A 27,338-nucleotide genomic window follows, 5' to 3' on the forward strand; every position below is an offset into this window, starting at 1 on the left:
TGAGAAAATGTTACAGAGAGGAGAAATAAAGGAAGCCAGGGAAATGATCAACATTCGAAGTGGGTCAGAACGTAGGCTTAGAGGTGAGGACATCTGCTATAAACTCTTACCTATTAGCCAGCATTTACTGAGAGCTTACTGTGTGCCAGGCCTGGAGCTAAACAGAGTCTCTTACTATCCTCCTCCCTCAGTTTCACAGATGAGCTATTTTCTTTTAATAGAAAGAATACTTGGTGCTGCCGACAAGCTGACTTTATTTCTCTAGTCTAATCACTCTAGAACGCTCCTGGATGACTATCGTATACCAGTCCTTAGACCTCCAGGACCTCCTCCCCAGTCTTCACTCTCAGCCTATGCCCTTTCTTTATACTGCACTAAGAAAATAGAAGAAACCAGAAAGAAAACTTGCCAAGTCCATGGTTAATGCTTGGTTCCCATCAGCAGCATTTGACAAGGTCCGTTTCTCCCTCTTTTCTTGAAACATCGTCTTCTTCTTGGCTTTTAGAAAAATGTTCTCTTGCCATCTCACTGAGCTTCTCTTCTAAGTCTCTTCTGCTGGTTCTTCTACATCTCCTGACCTCTAAACATTGGCATCCTCTCGCCATCAGCTCTGGGACCCCTTCCTTTTCCCACCAACACTTACCGCTTTTGTTGTCTCATCCAGACTCATAGCCTTCAACGCCATCTGTACACCAGTGACTCTCAAATTTATATCCTGAGCCTGGACCTTTCCCTAAACTCCAGACTAACGTACCTCTCAGTACTTATTGGACGTCTCTTGGATATCTAGCAGGTACCTTAAAGTTGACACTTCTAAAACTGAGCTCCCAATCTTTCCTCCAAAACCTGCCTCTCCTTCTGTCTTTCCCATTGCAATTAAAGGTAACTCCCTATCCTTCTCATTGTGCAGGCCAAAATTCGCACCATTCTTGACTTTTCTGCTTCTCTCCTTACCACATCCAGTCCATCAGCAAATCTTAACATCTACATCCTCAAAATAGATGCCGAAACTGACCATTTCTCAGGACTTCCTCTGCTACCATAGTGGTCCAAAACACCGTCAGGACTCATCCGGATGAACACGACACCAGCCCTTATTTCCCTCCAATCTGTTCACAATAGAGCAGCCCGTGATCCTGTCAAACGGGATCAGATCATGTCACTCTCCTCTGCTCAAAACGCTCACCATTGCCCATCTCATTCACGAATGCCAAGTCCTCAAAATGATCCACAGATCAGGCCTGATCTGTCCCCTGACTCTTGATCCCTGTTTTATCTCTGAGTTCATTTCCTGCTCCTCTTCCTCTAAACTACCCCGGAGACGCCAGTCCCTTTGGTTCCCCTAGAACACACCAGGCATGTTTCTGCCTCAGAGACTTTGCACTTGATATTCCCTCTGTCTAGAATGCTCAGCCCCCAAATACTGTTTGGCTTGCTCCCTTATATTCCTCAGGTCTTCACTCAAATACCTCCATTGAGTGAAGCCTTCATACACAGGATTTCAATCCCATGTAGGATTTCAACTCGCCCCGTCCCTTCTATTCCATTTCCCTTTTCCCTGCTTATTTTTCTTCATAGCACATACAGCCTCTTAGGTATATATACTTTACTTTTTATCATATTTATTGTCTGTCTTGACTAGAGAACTTGAGTCAGTTCCATTCACTGCAGTATCCTTATCACCTAAAACAAAACCTGGAACATAGTAGATGAATATTTAATGAATAAATAATGATTGAGCAAGGCCCAGAGAGGTTAAGCAACTTGCCCTGGGTCACGTAGACTGTAACAGCTTGGATATACCCAAGCCTGCCTGAGATTAGAGCCCAAGCTTTTAACCACCATATTAGTCTTCTTAAAGGAATATGTCCCTAAACTGCACCCCAAGGCTGGTGTTCCTGCCTCCTTGTTCTGTTCTTGGCATAGGACCGTCATTGCTACACTAGACTGTTATTTATTTCTTTCTACTCAGTGGCAGGGATGCTTGGCACCTGTGTGGGTAGAAGGGGAAGTCTTTGATTTACCTGTCACTACCATGGCAACCAGGTAACCTAGAGACTCCAAAAGCGAGACCTTCAGACCGAAAGAGGCAAGAAATGAAACAAGCTCAAAATAAACAGAAAGAAATCAATGAATGGAGAAACCACTGGAGTCTGCTGCCTGCAACTTGCTGTGTCATCGGCAGTGCTGGGAGGGAAACAGAATTTCTCCTCAACTATCACAAGTTTCTGGTTGGGACAGACCCTTGTGATAAAAGACAGACTGAAGGAGAAAAAAGAGCAAGTTTATTAGTGTATGCAGTGTGTATCATGTGGGAGAAACTTCAACAAAAGGTAACTCACTGGCTTAGAACTCTGGTTAATGTAGCGTCTTCAACAAAAGCAATATATTTTTAGAGAAGTGACAAGACAAAGGAAAAGGACTTTGAGTCTCTATGGGCAGCAACTCGGGGGGAAATAAAACAAAGGGCAGAAAAACTTTAGTTAGTAAAGCTTGTTAATATAAATTCCTCTATCGCAGTGAGACTTGCAGTGAACTGAGATTGCGCCACTGCACTCCAGCCTGGGTGACAGAGCGAGACTCTGTCTCCATCTCCAAAATTTTCTCTCTCTCTCTCCATTTATATATATTCCTCTGGTATCATCTGGAGGCTGATGAGGGTCTAAAGCTGTGTTCGATGTTTACTTTGTTCTGGTGGAAAGGGGGTGGCAAAGACATAGATTTGTCTTTGTAAATCTATGTCCTGCTTTATGCAAATAGAAAAAGAGCAGAGAGTTCTCCTGAATCTGCTGCTTCTTCATTGTCTTAGCTCAACACGCTTTCGTATTTTGGGGAGGCATATTATGGTCTCCTACAGCAGTGAGCAGAATACATCTGTCTGCTGTCCCTCCCACCAGCTCCATCACAACCAAGGCTAGAGGGTCACTGCCTGCCTCCTGCCTCTAGCACGACCCCACTTAACCCATACAAGAGGCCTGCTCTCTTCTTCTGTCTGGCATCCCTGAAAAGAAGGTTCTCCAGATGCTCCCAGTGTCCGTAGGGTGACACAAGGAACAATCTTGGGCTAGAAGTCAGGGTCCCTTATCCATCCCAGAAGGGCAGACACTCTTAGAAAATTCCTTCATCTTTACCACTCTTGGTGACTTGATTGACTCTTTAAGCCAGGCGTCCCCAAACTACGGCCCGCGGGCCGCATGCGGTCCCCTGAGGTCATTTATCCGGCCCCCTGCCGCACTTCAGGAAGGGGCACCTCTTTCATTGGTGGTCAGTGAGAGGAGCACAGTATGTGGCTGCCCTCCAACAGTCTGAGGGACAGTGAACTGGCCCCCTGTGTAAAAAGTTTGGGGACGCCTGCTTTAGGCACTCGTTCCCTTCCTTACCTACTTCACCTGTCTCAGAGTGACAGTAGGAAATAGAGCTGTAGTAGAAACAAACTTGAATGAAATTAAAGTTCTTACAGACATGTGAGCTAGAATTGTAATATTTTACCAGGAGGGCTTACGTGTGCCAGGCACCGTGTCAAAGCCTTGCATTCATGATCTCATTTAATCCTTACAGGTCAGGTAAAATGTCTCACACCTGTAATCCCTACACTTTGGGAGGCTGAGGCAGTGAGGCTGAGTCAGGAGGATCATTTGAGCCTAGGAGTTTGAGATCAGCGTGGGCTACATGGTGAAATCTCATCTCTACAAAATATACAACACATGTTGCTGGGCATGGTGTCATGTGACTGTAGTCTGAGCTACTCAAGAGGCTGAGGTGGGAGGATCACATGAGTCTGGGGAGGTCAAGGCTGCAGTGAGCCATGATCATGCCACTCTGCACTCCAGCCTGGGCAACAGAGTGAGACCGTGTCTCAAAGGAAAGAAAATAAAAATCTTGAGGAGGTAAGAGTTACTTATAAAGGAGAGATGAAGAAATGGAGCCTCAGAGAGGTTAAGAAACTTGCCTAATTTTGCACAGCTGGTGAAGAGACGCCAAAAATGAAGCAGCTGTTTCCCAAAACCACTCCCCCACGGTGTGTCCTTTGGGGGCCCGGTGATTAGGGAACATCCCATTTTTCTTGTTTCAGTTATTCTCAGGGCAGTCTCTGGCCTCAACACTCTGAGCAGATCGTTGAGGAAGCGTCTGGCGCCCTTCGCATTTAATGAGCCCCTTTGATCTGTGGAGTTTGCTGAGCTCTGCAGACAAGATCACAGTAATCCTCCCAGCCCAAGTGCTGCAGCCTCAGGGGCTGGGCCAGAGGGGCTTGTCCTTTCCCACACCCTGGGGCCTGTTCAGTTAGTAAGCATGCCTTAATTGTACATCGCTGGTGTGCTCAGTTCTATGGAGTATGTAGGAGCAGCTCTAATCGCAGAGGATTTGAAGATGGTGAAGTGCCAGACTGTGGGTGATGATGGGAGACTTGGCTGAGGGTCTGAGCGGGGCCAGGAATTGAGGTGGGATTTGAAGAGGGGACGGCTTACAGACACAGGTGCAGGTGGGGCAGCAGGAACCAGAGGACGGAAGCGGGGTGAGCAGCGTGGGTGGTGCAGCTGAGATTCTGACAGCCATGTGACCTTGTGGAAGTCATTTAACCTTTCTCCTCAATTAGGGATATCTCTCCTATTGAGAGAATTTTACTAGGGCAGAGGGGGCGGGAATTCATCGCAGTGTCCACATAGCACCATTTTGGCTTTTAATACAGTTTACTGCAAGGAGCATCTTCCCAAGTCTAGCCTGAATCCATCTGGCTGATTTCCACTTCTGTTGTTCTTGGCAACATACAGGTTTGACCAGGAGAAGTTGGCGAAGAGTCCCGGTTCAAGCTTCTTAGAAGCTCCAAACACTAAAAAGATGATGGGCTTTCCCCCAAATGTACATAGAAATACACTAAATCATAACCTACAAAACTTGTCTGAATGCCAAAGTTAAAATAGCTTGTTTCTGGATTTCCCCCAACCCCCAGAGCAAATCCCAGATCACTTCCTTCACCAAAGTTAAACTTTTCTAACAGTTGGCTGTCCTTGCTTTCTTTTCTTTTTTGAGATGGAGTCGCGCTCTGTCGCCCAGGCTGGACAGTGGTGCCATCCCTGCTTACTGCAACCTCTTATTGCTCCAGGTTCAAGCAATTCTCCTGTCTCAGCCTCCCGAGTAACTGACATTCTAGGAGCATGCCACCAAGCCCGCTAATTGTTGTATTTTTTTGTAGCAAGGGGTTTCGCCATGTTGGCCAGGCTGGTCTTGAACTCCTGACCTCAAGTGATCCACCGGCTCTGGCCTCCCAAAGTGCTGGGATTACAGGCGTGAGCCACCACGCATGGCCCATCCTTGCTTTCTAATATTTGTAATGCCAGAAGCAAGTCCCTGTGGTGCCTTTTGAGGTTTTCTTCTCCCTATAGGAAAATGAATGGTTTGCTGGAGGGCAAGCAGCATAGTCCTGGCCCCCTGATCCTTACCCAGGCACTGGGACCAGGCCAGGTCATGCTCCTCCTTTCTCCACCCAGATTAGCATGCTGAGGCTTGTGGGGCTCCCGTGGGCCCTGATGGTCCCACAACCAGAGCCCGGGTCTTGTTATCAGCCGTGCCCCAGGCAGCAGCTCTTCCTGCCTTGTCTCTTCGCTGCTGCTTGGAAAGCAAGGCGTGGAGACTTCACTGCCGCTCAGCACGGTTGCCAGGGACCAGAAGTAATGTCTCTTACCTGATGGGCAATTTGACATGGCTGCTTAACAACCCGATTAATCAAACCCAGCTCATCCTGTTAGAATTAATGAGCCTAGGAAATGCTGCCACGAATAATGAGGAATTTCGCCCCTCCCGTAGCACGTCTCCCCACTCACCCGCTCCTGTTTCTTTTTCAGAGCCAAAGAGCAGCACCTCAGTACAAGGGCCCTTAGGCCTTGATGGGTGTGCCTAGCGCCCAGCAATGTGGGCATCTCCCGCCTCTCCAGTTCTCCAGCCCTTGGAGCCAAGGGCTGGTCATGTCCTAGAGAAGCAAAACCTCTTGTTCGTCAAGCAGATATGCATGCATTCAGCTCTCAAAGTTGAATTGAGTATCAGACTTTACCAGGCCCTTTACTAGATGTTAGGACTGCAGAGATGGATGAGATATTGTTCCTGTGAGGGGCAAATAGTTGTGTGCCATAACAGAGGGTACAGGAAGGGCCTGGAGCCACAGCAAAGGGGGCCCGTTGATATTGGAGGAGCAGAGTGGGGAACCAAGGAGGGCTTCATGGGGATGAGTACCAAGAACCAGCTCAGTTGGGAGACCCCCACCGGGAGGGCTGAAGGTATTGAGAGGCAGATACCCAGATAGCCAACAGAGTGGATCTGTCCTGGGGACCAACAGCCTGAGAGCCTGCGGGACTTACAGCCCTCCAGACCAAAGGCCCTGAGCTGAGAGTTATCCGTGTATTTATTTGATCTTTGACAGGTGATTTTTATTAATACACAGGTGTTTTATATAGACACACAACTCAGGAATATACCAGGTAGGCAGCTGTTACCTGCTTACCACTGATGACAAACTAAAAGGTGTCCTCCACAAAGGAGCCATGGGGACAGGATTAGGTTAGTGTTTCTCAACAGATGAGCACCTGAGCATCTCTGCCAAGTTTATTCATTGCACAAATACACACGCAGTGCCAGGCACTGATCAAGATGGTCCCCAGAGTGAATAAAATGGATGTGGTTCCCATTCTCATGGAGTGGGCATTCTCATTCCTGTTCCACAAGGCAGTGCAGGCAACCTGAGAAGACATTTTATTTATTTTTTCATGTACTTATTCAAACACGAAAACTTATTTAGGGCCTGGACCCTTGGGTATAAGGCTTGGCACAGGAGGAAAGGTGTGCAAAGATGAACACCTCACCCTGCCTTCTGGGGCTCCTCTGGGAGGAAGACAGGGATATGCATAGATCCTCATAATGACATGCCAAGCGTGCTAACAGGGATGTGCCCAAGTCACTCCGCATAAGGCACTCAGAGTTCAAAGCCCTGTGCTGAACCTGGAGAAGTCAGGGGCCACTCCCCGTAGGAGGCGACATTCAAATCATCTTGAAGACAGAGAATAACAGTCGACAGATAGACCAGGTGCAAAAGGACATTCCAGACCTCATTCAGGTCACAGTGAGGTCCTCGAGTGATAGGAGTTGACATGAAAAGGAAAGATGATTCCAGGACTCTTAGAAGGAATGGCTGATTCTATAGTCTGCAGCCAAGAGCGTGATTACAGAGGCAGATGGAGATCAGTAACTTCAAGACCAGCCTGGGCAACATAATGAGACCCCATCTTTACAGAAAAATAAAAAATTAACCAGGCATGGTGGTGCATGCCTGCAGTTTCAGCTACTTGGGAGGCTGAGGCCAGAGCATCACGTGAGCCCAGGAGATCAAGGCTGCAGTTAGCCGTGATCGTGCCACCATGCTCCAGCCTGGGCAGTAGAGTGAGATCCTGTCTCAAAAACACCAAACAAACAAAAAACGCAGGTTTCAGCCACGGCCATCTGCCCAACGCTGCAGTCCACTCACAGGGAGTTTCAAATCCTGACACCATCTTGCTCAGTTGAGTCCGCAGACACTAGCCCACTCATCTTCATAGAACGCTAGGAATTCATAGTACTGAGGTGTATCAAATAGGAGCAGGGGCTCAGAGCTACTGATTGTGCTGACCGACAGGGCTTGGCTCTCACGGTGGGGGTGCTGGAGCCCAGGCCTCCTCTTTGGAGTCTGGTGCCCCCAAACAAAGCCCGTGGCCTGCTTGGGTGGCCCAAACCAGGCTGCAGCTGCCACCCGTTGGCCCATGGCCCACCCACCAGCCCCTGTGAGGCTCGGCCTCCTCACCCTGTGTTCTCTCCCCGCAGGGGGAGCTGCTGAGCCCGTGCCGCTGCGATGGCTCGGTCAAGTGCACACACCAGCCTTGCCTCATCAAGTGGATCAGCGAGCGGGGCTGCTGGAGCTGCGAGCTGTGCTACTACAAGTACCACGTCATCGCCATAAGCACAAAGAATCCTCTGCAGGTACGACCCAGGGCTGCCTGGTAGGGAGGCTGGGCCTGGAGCTTCCACACCACCTGCTTCAGCAGGAGGCTCTCTTCACCATAGATTCAGAGCAGTGTGAACAAAAGGAGGGAGTGGGCTGGGTAGGCAGGCATGGTGGGTGGCGTGGGGCAGGAGGGAAGGAAAGGATATTTGTGTTTTCTCTTAAGCTTCACCAAGAAGAGGAAACGATGGGGCAAAGAGAGAGAAATAGATACAGAAGGAAAGCAGCGTAGAGGATCAGAGGGAAAAGGGAGAAGAAGCAAGTGACTGGATGAATAAATAAACGCAGAAAGGAGAGGAAAAGGAAAGGCAAGGAAGAAATAAAGGAGGGAGGGAAGAAGAAGAAAAAAAGAAAGACCAGAGGGCAGAGAGAACAGGACACAAAAAGACAGGAGGTGGGAGGGGTGGGGAGAAGGACTGAGATCAAGGTACGTGCTGGCAAAGAAGAAACAGGAACAGCGTCAGTGGCACTTCTCACACTTCAATGTGCATGTAATTCATCTGCAGTCTTGTCAAAATGCAGGCTGTGATTCAGTAGGTCTGGAGCAGGGCCTGGGATTCTGCATTTCTAATCAGGTGATGTTGATGCTTCTGGGTTGGAGACCACACTTCCAATGGCAAGGAACAGAGGGAAAAACAGAAGAGACAGGAGAGGGAGGCAGAGAAAAATGGGAATATGAGCAATAAAAATAGAAAAAAATAGAAGAAGAGAGAATAATATAAAAAACGCTACTGTGGAAAGGCAGGCAGGGCCAGGGTGGAATGAGGGCCTGCCACACAGATTCAGACAGAACTCAGGACTCCTCCGCCTGCCCCAGCACTCTATCCCTGCCCTGACTCATCCATTGACCCAGAGGAGCTGGCGGGCCTGTGCCACCTGCACAAATGCCCCAACTCAAACAGCTCTCCTTCGAGGCACACACGCATACAGAGAGCATTTTGCTTCTGAAAATACCTCCACATATGCAAGATCAGCTAATTAAGCTGCCACATAATCAATTAGCGAGCATGAGAGGGAGGGTGGGGACTTCAGCTCCCGGCACAGTTTCACCGCTCCTCTCTGGGATGGTGGGGTGGCGGGAAGGGGCAGTCCTGAAAGCCCAGGAGGGCTGAGTGGGGGTGGGAGGGATGGTGGGGGTGGGGTCTTTGCATGAAGGAGCAACTGGAAACACCCCCAGGTATGGTGTCCGGGGTGTTTTATGTTAGACCCCATGGAGTTTTTCATGGTGCACTCCGAAGAATGCGTCTGTGTATGTGTGTGTGTTGCATGCACACAAGTGTGCTGGGTGGGGGGCATTTCTGGAAGGTGGCACTAAAAGCCCCAGGCACCTTAACCCTCTTGGTAGAATACCAAGGGGTCATAAAGAGGTGCCTTTCCCTGCTGCTGGTTCCATCTTCAATTCGCTTCAAAATCTCAAAGTGTCTTAAAATAGCAGTGTCATGAGACAGCGGACTCCACCACGTCCTCTGGGCTCCAGCAGGGGTCTGAATGCATTAACCCTCCCCTTCCTTTTCAGCTGGCTCAAGCCTCAAGGAAGGGTCAGATTCCAAACCCATGAGCCCACCCCAAAGCACCCTTCCTTGGCTGTACCCTTGGCTCATGAAGTGAAAATGCATTTAGGGATAAGTTTTTCCTGGGGGTAAAAAATGAAAAGGTTATTCTAATCTCCCAAGTCAGGTAAGCAAGCGGCAGTGTTAGCAATACAGATCTATAAGTCTATTCCTGAGTTCCTACTTTGTCTTCCACTGTGGGTTTCTTGACACTCACTACTGGAGGCTCCCTCTGATTCTGTTGCTCCTGGAAATGCAACGGTGTGTGCTTAGCAAATGCCATCTCATTTCTGGATAGCACAGGAAGAAGGAAGTAGTTTGGATTAGAAGCAATATAGTGTGGTTGTGGTCCACATTGTCTCAGTTGTGTGTCCTGCACTCCTCGGGGCCCAGCATCACATGAGACAGCTGCCTGCTCAGCACACTGGGCAACTTCTGGGCTGCTATTCCCCAGCCCAGCTGCATCATCTGCAGTATAGGATGGAACTGGCAGGCCCCACCGCAAGCGGGCAGATCAGTGGATGGGAGTCCCAGACACAGGCGCGTTTGGGGATCTCCCTGCCTTGACATGGCAATCTGTATTTTTGCTGGAACATCATGAAGAACACCCGTCAAAGCACTGGTTTAAGAGTGATTTCATTTAACATGACACTCTAGGAACTTAGAAAGACCAATTCTTTCCAATTTACAGAAAGGAAATTGAGGGTCCTCATGATTTATTGACTTCTCCTAGGTTATACTCAGTGCATAGGAGCAGAGCCCAGTCAGGATTGGGTCATCCGATGCCTTGCTCAGCACCCCCTCCTGTTCTAAGACACACAACATCCGGTCTCTGTGCTCTTCCCTTTGTCTCTCCGTTCATTGGTGCTGCAGGATAAGAGCTCAGGGGATGGAGAAGCCTCATGATACTGAGATCACAGTAGGGATCTGGTGGCAGCCTGGGTCCCTGGGTACCCATCTCCCCCTCCCAGCCCTCCTGTGAGTTTTCAAAGCTCGCTTACTCCCTCATCTCTGTGGAGCTTCATATGGGAAAGCCAGGACGAGAGTGCCTTGTCCATATCCCCCCGCCCTGCTCCTTCGTCGCGCCTCACACTACAGTCAGGAGCCCCATTTAGGCTCCACAGCTGGCTTCAGAGCTGGTAGAAGGGGCTTAGGGATGAAGAGAAGCTTTCTGTGCCTCTGTATTTGGCATTTTTGAAGTCTAGAGGAGCAGGAGAAAGTGAGGATTATGGATGCCTCAATGGTGGAAACAAAAACTCAACCAGAAGCCCTCTTTCCAGGCAGTGGGCAGGCCCTGGAAAAAGCATTTGTTGTGCATGAAAGAAGTCTGTATGATGAAGTCATCTTCTGGAAAATCCTTTCATTATGTGTAACTGTAGGCTGGGGGAAACAGTAGAAAATGTAAAGGCCCAATTCCCTGTAACAAGAGGCTATTTGTATAATTAAATGCAGAGGCTGATGTCCTATGTCTGGACCAGCCAGTGACATGTTTCCCAATAGTTACAATTCCTTGGGGGCCACTGGCCAGGCCAACCCCAGCTGCAGCCAGAATGGATCAATGCTTCCATCCAGGTCTCCCTGTTGGCAGAGTGAAAGTAGTCTGCCTTTCCTCCGGGTTCAGAGTGAAATGCTCTGTGGGGGTGTTCTTGGCAGAGCGTCACGCCAATCTCTCCAATCAGAAGATGTCCTTCCCCCCACCTGCCCAAATTTGATCCTGTCAGTCCTCTGCTTAAAACCATTCATGTCATCACATCTACACTTAGGACAAACCACAAAGTCCCTGCCTGTTCTACGAGGTTCTGTGTGATCTCTCATCCTTCCTTTTCCAGTTGTCTCACCCGATAAGCTCTCTCGCAGTCTTCACTCTACCCACTCTCACCTTCTCCCAGGCTTTTTACCCTCCCCGTGCTTTCTTCTGGCACAGGCCTTTGCACATGCTCTTCCCTCTGCTGGAAGCGGGCTTCCCTCCTTTCTTCGCCTAGCCACTTTTTAGTCAGCTCAAGCATTGCTTCCTCTGGGAAGTTGAATCTGCCTATCACAGGCTCTCACTGTGTCATGTTCCTCCCTGACTTACCCTTGATGAATTGCATGTGCAAATAATTACGTTGTTGTCTAAGTTCCCTAGACTATAAGCTCCATAAGGACAGGCACCTTGTCTGTTTTCACCTAGAGCTTTATTGCCAGCGCCTAGCATAGTGGCCAGCACATAGAAAATACTCGATATATATTCCTTAAGTAAGTACGTGAATAAATCCCAAGTTAAAAATCTAACTCCTGGCTCCTTCAGACCTGTACTGCCTGGACCAGCCATAGAATCATAGAATTTCAGAGTTGAAACTCACCAACACCCTAGCCTTTAACCCATCTGTCGACACTGCTATAAACACAGTGCTTTTTCTGTAAAAAAATGAAATCAGTGTTGATAAACATTCAGTAAGTTAGAAGCTGTTTTTCATCTCTCTCCCCACATTTCATTCCCTTGACTACAGGATTGGTAATCTCTAGCACATAAATTAAGTGGCATGTAAGGTGATGTTGTAGAAAGCAAGAAAATAAATCCAAAAGATCAAAAACAAAAGTCCTGTGCTCTCTCAGCACCTACTAGTGAGAAAATAGACTGTTGCTCTGAAAAGAATCGTCTGGGAGCCTAGAATGCCACCCACACTAGCTCTGCATTTTCAACGTTTCCTCCATTTCTCCGTCCATATCATAATCAAGTCTAAGGGTCTTCCTTTCCAGCCATGCCCACCTACAGCCCCCTCCTTACAATGAACTGTGATCATTTGGTGTGACAGAGATTCCTCTGCATCAAAACTTCAATGTGAAGTTCAGAAATCTGCAAAATGCCCATTGTACCACAGGTTGGAAAGCCCTGGCTTAAATCCTATATCAGAGATGAGCTATTGGAGCAGTAGACAGAAGAGGGGTGGGAATGGGATGAGGATATCTGAGGGACTGCTAACTGGCCACTCTTTCCCCCACAGTGGCAGGCCATCTCTCTGACGGTCATTGAGAAGGTGCAGGTTGCAGCCGCCATCCTGGGCTCCCTCTTCCTCATCGCCAGTATCTCTTGGCTCATCTGGTCCACTTTCAGCCCCTCGGCAAGATGGCAGCGCCAAGACCTCCTCTTCCAGATCTGCTACGGGATGTATGGCTTCATGGACGTGGTGTGCATAGGTGGGTCTGGGGGCTTGTCTCCATGGGAAGTGGGGACCCATGTGCTCGTGGGATGGACAGATCCCTCAGGATCCCACATTGTGGGAGGCTGAAGCAGATATGGTCCCAGGCTTGAGACCTGTGAGCTCAGGAGAGGACAGAGACTTGGATTCAAGGGGTAGATGGGGAGCGGGAGGAGGCAGGGCAAAGAAGGAAGATCTAGATCTTTCCCAAACAAATTTGTCTTGCAGCATGGAAGATAAAGATGAGGCTTGCCTCTAGGAGGATCCGAGAAAGGTTGTTAGTCTATACGCCTCAAGCAGGATGTGCATGACTTCCTCTCCACTGTGCACCTTACACTGCCAAATATGACAAGGAGTCCTGCCCGTTTCATTCCATTCTCTTCACAGCAAAATGCCTAGAGACAGCCATGGTCGAACCTACCCCGACTCCCTGCATTTTTTTTTTTTAGCTTTGTCTAAGCCTGTTCTAATGCCCTGAGTTTCTCTAGCCCAGTGGTTCTCCAGCTGTGTGTAGTGCTGGGCCCCCCACACAGGTCCCAGCTCCTGCATCCCAACCAGGGAATGGAAAAGGATGCTTCACAGAGAGGCTTCAGATTCTCACTCCTGCTTCTTCATGGCTTCTGTTCTTCTATTTACATGGATTTTTGTTCGAGATAAGGTTTTGTTTAAAGGTTTCAGTGTGTTAGAAAAAAAAAAAATTGGTCCGGGCGCGGTGGCTCATGCCTGTAATTCCATCACTTTGGGAGGCAGAGGCAGGTGGATCACCTGAGGTCAGGAGTTCGAGACCAGCCTGGCTAACATGGTGAAATCCTGTCTCTACTAAAAATACAAAAATTAGCTGGGCATGGTGGCAGGTGCCTGTAATCCCAGCTGCTCAGGAGGCTGAGGCAGGGGAATTGCTGGAACCCGGCAGGTGGAGGTTGCAGTGAGCTAAGATTGCGCCACTGCACTCCAGCCTGGTAGACAAGAGTGAGACTGCGTCTTAAAAAAGAAAAAAAAAAAAAAATTGGAACCCACTGCTTTAGATCCTGCTCCTTCCCTGACCCCACCCTCAAGTTTATATTCTTCCTTTCTTCCACCACGTAGTTTGGGTGGTGAAGGGCTGGGCCTTTCTCCTCCCTCCCGCAACAGATGATTGTGGCTGTTGACCCTGGAGACTTGGTCCAAGCAGCTAAGGAGGTGGGAAAGCACTGTTCAGACATCCCACCCTGGAACTCTTAGGTTATCCCCTAAGCCACAGTCCTGGGAGCATTAGAGTTCCACAGTTGCCCTCTCTGAGCATTATTAGTATGTATATTGTATTAAATTGGCTACAATTCTCTGTTTGGCAGGAAAATATCTATTAGCTAGAATTTGGCTGGGATGATGTTTGTGTGAGTTTCTTTGGAGTTCTTTAATATTAGGGGTCAGAAAAACCTGAAGACTTCCATACTGGTTGCAGCAGACAGAGACCAGGGATGCTGGAACTTGTAAACTTGTCTAAGCCATCTTGCTGTCTCTCCACGTTCGCTAAACCAATACATCCACTCCAAGTTCAAGAGTCTTTGAATTATGGCATCGAGGCAGTGAGAGAAGCAGACAGCCCAGGTTTGGAGGACTGTGAATGGGGAACAATTTGACATTGACACATTCTAATTGTCTTTTCCCTCCCGCCAAACTCTCCTCCTACTCCTGCTGAGCCCTGGATTATTGATGCCAAAAGCCAGGTGTGTCTCCATATGGAGGTTTACAGCAGCTCTGGTACGGAAGGGGGAAACAGTGGAGGGGCCCCTCTAGCTGCCCTTCATTCTCCTTCAGGCAGGCTTTAGATCAGTCTCTGATGTGTCCTTCTATGAGACATGCTTTCTTGTCACATGATGTATTAGTCAGCTAGTCACCAGTGGCTGCAGTAACAAAGAATTCTGAAAATCGTAGTGCCTTACAACAAACTTTTATTTCCCATTCGGGGGTTTGGGAAATGTCTGTGGTTCTGCTAGGCTTGGCTAGGTTTAGCTTCTGGTTATGCATTGGGTTCAGGCCTGCTCTGAGTGTCTCCTCATGCTGGGACCCAGGCTGAAGGAGCAGGGACTACTGGATGTGCTATTTTCCTCATTGAATGCAGGAGAACAAGAGGGCTTTGTGGAAACTTGCAATGCATCTCAAAGCATCTGCTCAGAACTGGTGCACTGTCCCTTCTGCCCACAGCCTATTGGCTAACACAAGTCCTCAGTAAGCCCAACAGCAGTAAGATAACAGCAGGGAAATATGTTCCTTCCCTGGAAGGAGCATGGACAAGAGAGAGGAGCATAAATACCCACTACCATGGATGGCTCTGCAAATTTGAAGACCACATTGAATATAGAAGAGACCGTGCCATCGACCAGTCTAGCTCACTTGCTTTGCAGCTGAGAGAATTGGGGCTCAGAGAGAGGAAATAATCTGCTCAAGATTCTTATCTAGGATTAAAAGCGAGGTCTTCTGACTCATAACCCAGTGCTCATTCCATTAGCCCTCTTGCACCAAATGGCAGGAGTCCCATGGTATGACTTATGGGAAACCTGCAGATGCCACCTGTGACTTTGAGTGCACCTGGGCCCTCTCACAAAGGGGCTCTCATACATAGGTCTATTCCCCATGGCTCTGAGCCTCCCAGTGCTCCTGCTCAGTCTTGCCTGGTGCTCTGGTCTCTTCTGCTCATGGTGTCTCTCTCTGAGTAGGGCTCTGTGCCATCTCTCCTCCTCCTCCTCTTTCTTGTTTTTTTTTTTTTTTTTTTTTGTCTAGCTGCCTGCCTTTTCCCTGGCCCACTTCTATCTCTCTAATTCTATTTCTTATACACGTGTGGCACTCTGTCCTTCAATTTATGGGAGACACAGAGTGGGCTGAATATTGATATTGAGAGTTTTCATTGTTTTTCTTTCTTAGAAAAAAATAATAGCCTAAGATACAGAAGCACACCAGAATTTATCCATTCTGTGCTAAGTCAGTGACTGCTTGGAGAGAGCCAGAGGATGAGAGGGGAATGCAGAGGGACCCTAATTGCTTTCAGTGTCATTGAAAAGTGGTGAGAGCTATTGACATTTAGTCCACCTCACCTTTAAGGGGTTCAGACAGCTCCATCATTGTATTGATTATAATAAGAACCTATTCCATTTCAGAGCATGACCTCGGGGGCAAGGATTCCTCTTCCCATTTTTCAGGTTGTGAAATTCTAAAACGGAAGCATTCTGACTCTTGCAGCAGAGTAGGACTGTCCTGTCCACAGGGGAAAATGCCAGGAGAAGAAATAAAAAGGAGTAATATGTGATCTTGCAAGAGAGTAGGAGGTGCCAGGCAATGGTGAGAATCCACAGACAGATTCTTGGGGTTGCAATGATGGGGATTTTGATGATGGCAACACGATGGTAAGCAGTAGTGATGATGGTGGTTTCAGGGTGAAATTCAACTTCTCCTTCTGTGCAGTATTCTGTCCAGTAGAGGGAAAACGCATCGTACTCCACAAATAGGTGTAAAAGTATCTGCTTTTTAGGGGCTCTCTGGAGGGAGAATCGGGTACAGCCTGCAATGCCTGCCAGGGATATCTTTATTTTTAGGCTCAACTAGACATTCTGACTCACGGGGACTACCAGAGAGCACAATTGGCATTAGATTCACTCAGGGCAATGTAGAACAGGAACCACAGCCTCCCGTAGGGCAAGTCGGGCTCACCTCTAGAGGAGTCCTCACTGCACTTCACAACCTAGTCCCCAGCTATTGTCTTGGCTCCCAAACAGTACCTCAGGAGCAAGAAGATAAGACTCACAACCATGGGTATAGGGTCCATCAGGGCATCATTTCCAGGGTTCCTGCAGAAGTCAAACTCAGTTCAGGCCGCTGTGCCTAGGGAAGCCCAAAGCCACAGGCTCCCAGCAGGCATTCACAGTAAAGCACCCATCAACCAGGGGTGCTTTACAACCCAAGTGATGCTATAACACAGCCGACACTGCCCCTTCATCAAATTTCCAGGGGAGAGGAACCAGAATGCCCATCCAGGGTCCAGTTTGTTTTTTGAGAGAAGGAAAAAATGTCCCCATCACCCCTCCTCTCCTACCACCTCCTGCCTCCACCCATGAGCCTAGACCTCTGGCCACCCAAACCTGATGTACTGAACCAAGGAGAGATGGAGAAGCTAGAACAGGGAACACAGACCTGGCTGGGACTACCAGAAGGAGACACAGTGTGTCTTGCTGGACGAAGGTTGAAACAAAGGCAAGAGCCACAGGAGGCATCTATCTTACATTGGAGGCATCTAACATTTGAGGCATTCGATGGTTTCAAAACCTGATTAAGTTAGTTTGCTTCCACGAAAAAGGGGGAAGCTTTCCTTCCAGAAGTCCTGAGAGAGTGAAAGAATACAATGTTAATGGGGAGAGGAAGAGGAGGCTCCCTGGCAGAGAGTGAGTGGAAGGGTTTCAGCAGAGGGGCATCTTCTCAAGAAATGCAGGTTGAGAAACATGTTGACCAAAAGCATCAGTATCCGTAGACCCAAGCTCCTTGGATGGGTGGAGAAATTCAGCCCATGAGATAAAAATGTTATTGTCAGGAGAAAAGAATGGCCCCATGTTGACTCAAAAGGCTGAGTAAGAGAAGAGGAGCAAAACCATCTGCCACGATGAGTCTCCAGACTTTCTCTATATTTCAGATACCAAGGAAAATTTGTTTATTCCCTAAGACTGTCAAATGGCCACAGAGAGTAAAGAATATGAGTAAACATAAAATGGCTGGTTTTAATGAATCGTTAACCATGTATTTACCTTTCCTATTGGAGTGGTGTGCTGAGGGACAGCTCATGAGTGGGAGGAGCTCCGAGGAGAAACTTTGCAGAAAGCCAACAGCAGCTCTGCAGATACGCCCTGCTAGGAAGCCAGGAGGATGCAGTGTGGGATACTGACTGCTTGCTGCTCATGGAGCTGCTTCAACCCCGTCCACAGCTGTATCTACCCGACTGGCTCTTAGGACAATTAGCGGTCAGTGAGAAGACTCCAGAGCAGTGACTATTGGAGGATGCCCCAGGGCTTGCCAAAGGATTATGCCCGAAATGATTGCCGGGGAAGTCTGAGCTCCCTATTTGATGTAGCACAGCTCCAGAGTTAAGGATGATGGCTTTAGACTTGGTTATACCACAGGGTTGTACATTTTCTGATACAAGCTGCCTCAACAGACAAAGCATCTCTTAGCTTTGGGTCCTAACTTTCTAGACTAATGAATGCCGCTGTGAAAGCCAAACGTAAGTTGCTTTGGCTGGAACCGACTGCGACATCCCTGCAAGAACAGAGGGAAACTGATTAAGGGTACGACCCCAAAAGATAAGCAGGATAAGTATTCGAATGCATATTTAACAGGTGAGGAAAGGCTTAAAGCAGCTGTGCTCCAAGTCACACAGCTAAGAAAATGGTAGAGCAGAAGATTGAACCAAGAACCCCCAGCTCTAATTAGGGCTCTTTCTATTATCTATTTCTTCTCTGATTGTTCTGTAAAACTGCAAATGCAGAGCTTGGTTGGGGAGGCAGGTTGAGGGGGAAATTAGCCCAGTAATATTTTGACCCACAGGATAACTGCTGGTAACAATCAGAAATTCAGTGAGCCCCAGCTGCTCCTGTCCTATATTCAGGGTTTGGGAGGTCAGCCATTGTTGCATCTCCTTTTTGATCGTGCTATTTTGACATCAATTGAGAGAGAGGCCTGAGAAATTGAGATGAAATTTGATGGTTTATCTTCCTATAAGATGCTCTGGTGAAAGAGTCATCAGATGGGAGAAGCTAAATCCAGTTAACACAAACTTGGGGAATCCATTCATTCATTAATTTAAAAATATTTATTCAAGTCAGACAGTGGCTCATGCCTGTAATCTCAGCACTTTGGGAGGCCAAAGTGAGAGGATTGCTTGATACAGCCTAAGCTGTATCAACACAGGGAGATCCCATCTCTAAAAAAAAAAAAAAAAAAAAAAAAGCTAGGTATGGTGGTGTGTGCCTATAGTCCCAGCTACTTGGGAGGTTTAGGTAGGAGGATCACTTGAGCCCAGAATGTCAAGGCTGCAGTGAGCTATGATGGCACCACTGTACTCCAGCCTGGGTGACAGAGCAAGACCATGTCTCAAAAAATATTTATATTCAGACGAACCTGGGCATATGCACTCAAATGAGAACGTCACCTGCTTTTAAGAATCTTTTTCCTTTTTGGGGAGGCAGACAAGGTAATCATTGAACCCTATGTAATAAGAGCTGGAATTAGGTCTGAACATAGCGATGAGTATGAGTCCAGGAAAGAGGAACCTGAGTCAGAGGGGGCCACGTCTATTTCTTCAGTAGCTTTTGTTAGCTGCCTTGCTTTGTTCCCAAAACTAGAGAACATTCACAGAAAGATGACTAAGACACAGTTCCTTGCCCTCAAGGAGCTCATAGTCTACAAACAAATCACAATTCAGGACAGGCTGTGCATGGTCCAGGGAAAGGCAGAGTGGAGCAGAGAGCAACTGACTGTCTTGGGGGAGTCCAGGAAGTCTTCTTGAAGGAATGAACCCTATCCTTGGGCTAGTTTCCAAAGACAAATCAAAGTTCATCCAGAAGAAGGAAGAAGATCATTTCAGGCAGAAGAACTAGCATTGTATGGAGGTGCAGAGACGTGAGTGAGCCAGGTATGCTTAGGAAACACTGGGGAGTCTGTGTGGCTCAATGCGAATAGCCTGGGAGTTGGGTGATAGGCAATGGGGTTGGAGAAGTTGGCCAAGTCAAATCCCACAGGGTCATGAGTTCTGTGCTAAGTCACTCAGATTTGACCCCCCTGGTGGTGGAGAGGCATTGCTAAAATTTCAAATGGGAAAATATAATCAGATGTGCATTTTAAACTAAGAACTCTGGCAACTATAGAGAGAATGGGTTAGAGCTGGGCAGGATAGGGAAGGGAAAGACGTCGTTGGAAAATGCTTGTAATAGGCTAAGCAAGAAACAAAGAGAGGCAACATCGTGGCAGTGGGGGAGAAGTGTGGGGATGAACTTGACAGGTACTTAGGATGTAGATTTCACAGGATTGTTTGGGTTCCTTCCAGATGAGTGGGAGTCCCAGGGTGTGGCTTGAGAGGGGAATGCGCACCATAGTGGAGCCTGAGAATGGGATGGACGATGGATAGAACAAAGGACAATCAAAGGGTATGTCCTCGGCAAAGGTACCAAAGCGAAAGGACTGTCTTAAGTCTAAAATTCAGGCAGAAAGGCGAAAGCCTCTCTGGGCCATGAGTTTGTAGTAGAAGAGAAACAAAACGCATGAAATACATTATGGAATGCCAGGAGAAGGCAGTACCAAGAAGAGGTCTCTTTTTCAGGGTAGAAAGAGGAAGAGGCCTTTTATAGCACACAGGTGGTCCCCTCCTGTGACGTAGAGGAAGATGTTGAGGCTATTGTCCCATTCTGACAAGGAATGGTGACTGATGGGGTTGAGGGTGGTGATAAAAGAGGGTTAAAAATCTCTGGTAGGCCAGACATGGTAGCTAATGCCTGTAATCCCAGCATTTGGGGAGGCTAAGATAGGATAATCACTTGAAGTAAGAAGTTCAAGACCAGCCTGGGCAACATAGCGAGACCTCATCTCTGCAAAAATTTTAAAAATTAGCCGGGCCTGGTGGTGCACACCTGCAGTCCCAGCTACTCGGGAGGCTGAGATGGGAGGATCACTTGAGCCCAGGAGTCTGACGTTATAGCGAGCTATGATTGCACCACTGCACTCCAGCCTAGGTGACAAAGTGAGACTTGTCTGAAAAAAGAAAAAGGAGGAGGGACACAGTGGCTCACGCCTGTAATCCCAGCACTTTGCAAGGCCAAGGTGGACAGATCATGAGGTCAGGGGACCAATACCATCCTGACTAACACAGTGAAACCCTGCCTCTACTAAAAATACAAAAAATTAGCCGGTCGTGGTGGTGCGTGCCTGTAGTTCCAGATACTTGGGAGGCTGAGGCAGGAGAATCACTTGAACCTGGGAGGTGGAGGTTACAGTGAGCTGAGATCATACCACTGCACTCCAGCCTGGGCGACAGAGTGAGACTCTGTCTCAAAAGAAAAAAAAAAAAAAAGAAAGAAAAGAAATCCTCTGGTGCATGCCCAGATTTCTGTAGGCAGTTGGATAATGAGGCTTGAAGACATATTTGGAAGTGAACAATAAAAGGTGTTTGAAGCTGTGGGTTTTAATGGGATAATGCAGTGCTCAGAGAGTAGGTGGCTGAGGACAGAGGACTAGGGGACACTAACCAAGTAAGGGATGGGTGAAGATAGAAAGAGAAAACAGGAGGAAGGACCGAGTCACAAAGACCAGAGTGGTGGGTTTCCCAAGTGGCAGCAGTGCTACAGAATGGCCCAGGGCTCAGCTTCTTACGGACTGTGTGACCTTGAGGAATTGCCACCTCTCTCTGCTTCTCTCTCCTTGTCTATAAAATAGGGTAATCACACCATTATCAGAGGGCTGTCCAGAGGTTTGAACACTGTGGCACACGTAAAGGACTGTGCCCTCAGGTAACGATCAGGGACCAGGTAAGAAGCGCTTGATGAGGGTGGATTCCCCTCGGAGGGAACACTCAACAGAGGTTTGCCAGGACTGTTATAATTTGAATGCAGCCACAGCCTAGATATAGAAGTCACCAGAACCTGTGTCCTCACATAATTAAAAGTCTGCTCTTATTCGGTGCTGTGCTTTTTCTTGAAGGTTCTTGTTTCCCTCACCCATGTCCCCTCAATGAGAAGATCTGATTACATCTAATGTCCTCGTTCTACCTGCCTCCTGTTCCGTCATCTATAATGACGCTGTCCTCTGCTGCAGAGAAGCTGACAGAGTCTCCCAGCAAACAAATGGGGCATTCTCTGCTCCAGTGGGTCAAGTTATTAGGATTTAACAAGAGCAAATTAATTAAGGGCTTTGGCACCAAGAAAACATTTTTTTTTTTTTTTTTACTTCACAGACCTAAGAGATGGGACATCAAATAGTCAACTCTGCAAAAATGAGGCTCTCTTCTTCGTCATGTTTGTTTTTAACTTGTGATTGAAATGGGGTCAGGGGAAGGAAGGAAAGGAATGTTCCTGAGATTATTTCTGTAGCTTTAAAACAGTAGAATATGGTGATCAGCAAAATTACATAATTTTTTGTTGTTGTTGTTAAAGTTTCCCCTGTGTGTGGCTCCCTGAGGTTCTTTTCAATGATTTAAAGATGGCTGGGCCCTGTCCTCTGAGATAAAGGGATTTAAATCTCATTTTATAGCAAACAGGCAGAGGGCGGGGCAGCAGGATTGTACAAACATTTTTCTTTCAAACCTAATTTTAATCCATGCTAACTACAAAACATATATATGCTACAAACATTCCTTTCTCACCTCCCAGCTGTAAATGACCCTACCTGTAAAACCTTTTAATTCCCTGATTAGGAAACTGGGAACATTTGGTGGAGGCAGCCTAGTGCAGTACAAGAAACCAGGAAGCAGATCTAGGTCTGAAGACCAGAATAGCCACTGTATTAGTCCATTTTCACACCGCTGTACAGAACTTCCCTGAGACTGGGTAATTTATAAAGATAAGAGGTTTAATTGACTCAGTTCCACATGTTTTGGGAGGCCTCAGGAAACTTTCAATCATGGTGGAAGGGGAAGGAGTCACCTTCTTCACAAGGCGGCAGGAGAGAGGAGAATGAAGGAGGAACTTTCAAACACTTACGGGTCTTATGAGAATTCACTCACTGTCACAAGAACAGCATGGGGGAAACCGCTTCCATGATTCAGTCACCTCCCTCCCTTGACATGTGGGGATTACAGGTCCCTCTCTTGACACATTGGGTTTACAATTCAAGATGAGACTTGGGTGGGGACAGAGAGCCAAACTGTATCAGCCACTAATCACCTCTGTGCCCTTAGGCAAATTACTCCCTCTCTCTATAACTAGTTCCTTATATATAAAATGAGAGGGGTGAACCCAACAACCTCCAGGTTCCTTCCAGGTCTGACATCCCAGGATTTCATGTCACTTCCACACTGAGATGTCGGGGCTCGCAGAGGCTGACACTTGTGGCTGTGGGGCATTCCCAGCAATGTTGAGCTGGGCCACAAAACTTATATAAGAAGCAGCAGCTGCAGAAACTCGTGAGATGATGCCCATCCATGTTCTGTTACTTGCATGTGGCTTATCTGGCTTTCTAGATTCTGTGTTAACTCCTTTCCACCTACCCACGGCCTCCTGTGACAGCCACTTATCTCCACAGCCAAGTGGCTGGAGGCTTAGAGATGAAGATGGCCAATTTAGAAGCAGATGCGCCAAATGAGCACTGTCCTCTTCCAAGGAGACCCCTTGAGAGGCACTTCATTTATCCCAGTTGTGCTGACGAAGCTCAACATATATTAGAAATATCTCTTGGGAACTGTCTCTGGCACAGAACAGATTCAGGAGTGGCCTGTCTGTTGGCAGCGGATTTGTGGCTAGAAATAGCCCCAGTGTGATACATAAGGTGGATGCTCAAGCCAGCTAATACATTTTGGGAAAACATAAAACATGCCATCAAGCAACAAACTTCTTTTATCATGTGGCCTCCTAACCTAGAGCTGAAGGTGTGTTAGTTAGGGTACCTTCCTGCAGATATATATTAAAAAATAAGCCCCTGTGTATCCATGGTTAACCCAATAGAAGTTCCTGAGCAGTAGGAGATTCTTTTCCACACAGCAATTTGGAGTCCCAAGTTCCTTCCACCTCTGGGCTCCACAGGCCCCTTGGGCTGCTGAGTCTTTTGCCTTCAGCTAATAGAAAATTAAAGAGAGCATGAATAAGTCATCTTTTGCCCCAGCCCTGCACACATTTTCCCTCAATACCCATTTCTTTTTTCTTTCTTTTTATTTTTATTGGGCAAATCCCATTCTATAAAAGTCAAATGGAACGAGTGCTCCCTAGACACATTTCTTAAATGCTGGCCTGGCTCGCAGTCACATTCAGTACCAGTCACCTGGTCCCACCTTGGTGCAAAAAGCTAGAAAATGTAATTTCTTCTCAGTGGCAACTTATACCAAGGAAAGAGAGTAAGGAATTTTAGTGGATAGTCAGCCATCTCTGCACAGAAGGCCAACTCCACTGAGCAGTTTCCAGAAATGTTCTGAACTGGGGTAGCCCAATCGGAGTAAATACCCTATTCCAAGGGTAATCCTTGGGATTTTAAAAGACAACGCTGATTAGATACAGAAAGGTGTTGACACGTTTACTTAAATAACCTACTTTCATAACTTTATGGTAACTCTACAATCAGCTTTGTAATTTTATAATAGCTCATGTGATATGCAGCCTGGCCATACCTGTGCCCAGCATAAAGCTGCACCCTGGAGAATACTGGGCAGGTGGTGATGTTGTCAACCTGGCCTCTCCCAGCAGCACCCCCTGAACCCACCAAAAATGGCTGGTTATATTCATTTCTTTCTTTTTTTCTGAGACGGTGTCTTACTCTGTCACCCAGGTTGGAGTGCAGTGGTGCGATCATGGCTCACTGCAACCTCTGCCTCCCGGGTTCAAGTGATTCTTCTGCCTCAGCCTCCCAAGTAGCTGGGACTACAGGCATGCACCACCATGCCTGGCTAATTTTTGTATTTTTAGTCGAGATGAGGTGTCACCATATTGGCCATGCTGGTCTCGAACTCCTGACCTCAGGATCCGCCTGCCTCAGCCTCCCAAAGTACTGGGATTACAGGTGTGAGCTACCGCACCCAGCCAGATATATTCATTTCTTTTGACCCTTGCCTGATAGGTGCTTTGATTCAGGTTCTCAACAGGGCTGGGCAGTGGAGGAGTGGAAGCTGGAAGATGGGTGGTTGGCAATGGTAGGGCTTCAGAGTAAGACACTACTAGGTCTCACCCAGTGGCTGTCTGAGAGCAGGGAATTTTCCATGGGAGGAGAGTACCTCTCTGCAGCGGGAGAGGAGGCATGGGTGTGAGAATCAGTTGGTCTCTAGAGCACTTTTTAGCTCTGGTATGTCATTCATCTATAAACAGTGACTCGACTGAGGGTTGGGAAGGAGAGCAATCGGGAGATGAAAGAGCAGGTGTTTGTGTTGGGGACGAGGCTGCCAATGAAGGAGGAAGAGAGATGAGTGTGCTTTTCTTGTGTTCTGTAATCTCCCCCATGATAATCGATATCATGTGACATTGAGTGTTACATGTGTCCCAGGCATAGCACCAGGTATTGGCATGCAGGACTCATGACCTTAATCTCATAACAATCCTATGAGTAAGGGTTTATTGATGAGAAAACTGAGTCTTAGAGAGTCCCTTTAGTCCCTTACCTAAAGCTGCAAGACGAGTAAGTGGCAAACACTCTGAAAGCTTAGTATTAATACGTGCTCACTGGTAAGTTAACTGTCAGTTGTGGGGTACAAAGGTCTTTGGGTCTAGGAGAGGAAGTATTTATCTCTTCCATTTCTTCCCATTTTCATGTCTATCACATCTGGAGGTAGATTACTTTTTAAAATTACTTATGACTCTTTTGGTGATCAAAATGTAGAGACTTCTGTGAGGGATTAAAAACCATGTTCTACCCTAGCAGTCCACATATAGGCAGCATCAGCCTCACCTGAGGCTTCTTAGGAATGCAGATTCTCAGGCCTCAGCCCCGAGCTACTGAGCCAGGAGGCCTCTAGGATTACAGCCTGGGAATCTGTCTTAACAAGCTGTTTGGGTGATTCTGCTGCACGGTAGAGTGTGAAAGGTAGCCGGATGTGGTGGCTTATGCTTGTTATCCCAGCACTTTGGGAGGCTGAGGTGAGAAGATCGCTTGAGTTCGGGAGTTGAGACCAGCCCGGGTAACATGAGAAAATCCTGTCTCTAGAAAAAATACAGAAGTTAGCCAGTCATGGTGGGGTGCACCTGAAGTCCCAGCTGCTTGGGAGGCTGAGGTGGGAGGACTGCTCGAGCCCAGGAGGTCAAGGCTATAGTGAGCCATGAACGCATCACTGCACTCCAGCCTGGGCAACAGAGAGAGATCCCGTCTCCAAAAAAAGGGTGAAAAGCATTATTATAGACTTGTCAGCAGCTCTTATGTCACTTAACCCAGTCCACTAGCAGGACACGGAGTCAGTGTGGAATTCTGATGACCCGTGGAGCTCGCAGCTTTAGGAGGACAAGGAGCCCCAGAAGGTGGAGAGACATTAGAAAGATGAAGGAGACGACACTTCTAGAACTGGATTTCCCACAAATACAGCCCAGGGTTGGATGCATTGTAGGGGATCACTAGAAAACCATTAAATTACATTTTAAAAAGCTAGAAAGGACTAAATCAAAACTTTTTGGGTTTCTCATCTTACCATGCCCCCTCATTTTCAATTTTCTCCTCCTACGAGTTCTCTGCCTCTGTTCACCAGCAGCCTTTCTTCTTAATGGAATCCAGCTTCTTTCTCTATCCACTGCCATTTCCCATCCCTCTTCCCTTTTTCCCTCCGCTTCAACCTTGGCCACGTCACCTGCTCCTATCAGACGAGCCCCAATTATCTTCCCCTGTTTTGTCGGCATGTCGCCACCCAAGGAATCAATAAGGAATTTGTAGAGCAGGGAGCAGAGGGAGGGCTGAGAGGAGTGGATTTGAATGAGGTAGTTTGTGCTTTTCCCTCTTTTGCCAAACAAGGATTATCTAGAAAAACAGGTGCATTCTCCTCACTTTCAGCCACCTATCCATTAAAATGGGTTAATTACTTCCTGAACACGAGACAGTTAGATAATTGGAAGGCAGCATTCACACCAGAAACTTAAGTCACACTCTTCAATCAGGATAAAATTTTCTGATCAAGAAGCTAATTGAGAATCAAATGTAATGACCCTTACTGGAAAGGGTGACTTTGGGGCTTCAGAAGACCCCACTTCTCTCTCCCCAGACTCCATCTCTTCCACTGTCATCATTACACTCCTGGTGCTGTGTTAGCTGCTAGAGACTTAACCAGACCGGGCTGTGTCCTCAAGAGGCTTACAGTCTGTAGAAAAGAGCATAGCAACGTTCAAAGAAAGTCTGTGGGATAAATGGACAGATGAATAGCTTCAGTGTCAAGGGTGCATAGGTGCACATTCAAAAGGTTGGCAGAGATGAAGGGAGTTGGTACAGTTGGGAAAGGGTGAGAGAGTGGGAAAGAAAGGAAGTCTCTTTGTTCAGCATCTGTCAGACCAGAGCAGAGGGTCCACCAGTGATCTTCAGGAGATTTAGTACAAGGACAATTTGTCTGATTTTTTTTTCTCCTCCAGGGAGATGGTCGTTCCTTTCATTAGATCCTCAAAGGGGTGTGATTCAAACAAAGGGCTAGAAACTCCCGAGGCTACCTCTCTGCCAATGAACCGTGAAGACTTGTTGGGCGATGCATGATTTCAGGTTCAGCTGGAACACTGGAAGGGAAAGCGGCCGTGCGCTTGGCTCCAATATCCAAGAATTGCAGCCTGTTGGAAACTGAAGAGGCGCTGAGGTTTTGCACCAGGTGGCTGGGGTGACTCATTGCTGTTTGCTCTGAGCTGGCTCCTCCTCTGGATCCTCAGTGGCTGTGGGATGAAACCCGCCATGCCATCATCTCACCCACCAGCACAGGACCCGGCT

At 47.6% G+C, this 27,338-nt stretch overlaps 1 protein-coding gene across 1 annotated transcript in view; it reads left to right on the forward strand.

The window, feature by feature from the left end:
- The window catches only part of MARCHF4 (membrane associated ring-CH-type finger 4), a 110,493-nt gene that overhangs the window by 76,793 nt on the left and 6,362 nt on the right, over window positions 1–27,338 (forward strand). The window contains exons 2-3 of the mRNA XM_003925562.4: window positions 7,843–7,998; window positions 12,555–12,747. Coding sequence (XP_003925611.1) covers window positions 7,843–7,998; window positions 12,555–12,747 — 349 coding nt within the window. The remainder of the gene's footprint in view (window positions 1–7,842; window positions 7,999–12,554; window positions 12,748–27,338) is intronic.

The sequence above is a fragment of the Saimiri boliviensis genome, chromosome 5 (genome assembly GCF_048565385.1).
Source record: "Saimiri boliviensis isolate mSaiBol1 chromosome 5, mSaiBol1.pri, whole genome shotgun sequence".
Lineage (NCBI taxonomy): Eukaryota > Metazoa > Chordata > Mammalia > Primates > Cebidae > Saimiri > Saimiri boliviensis.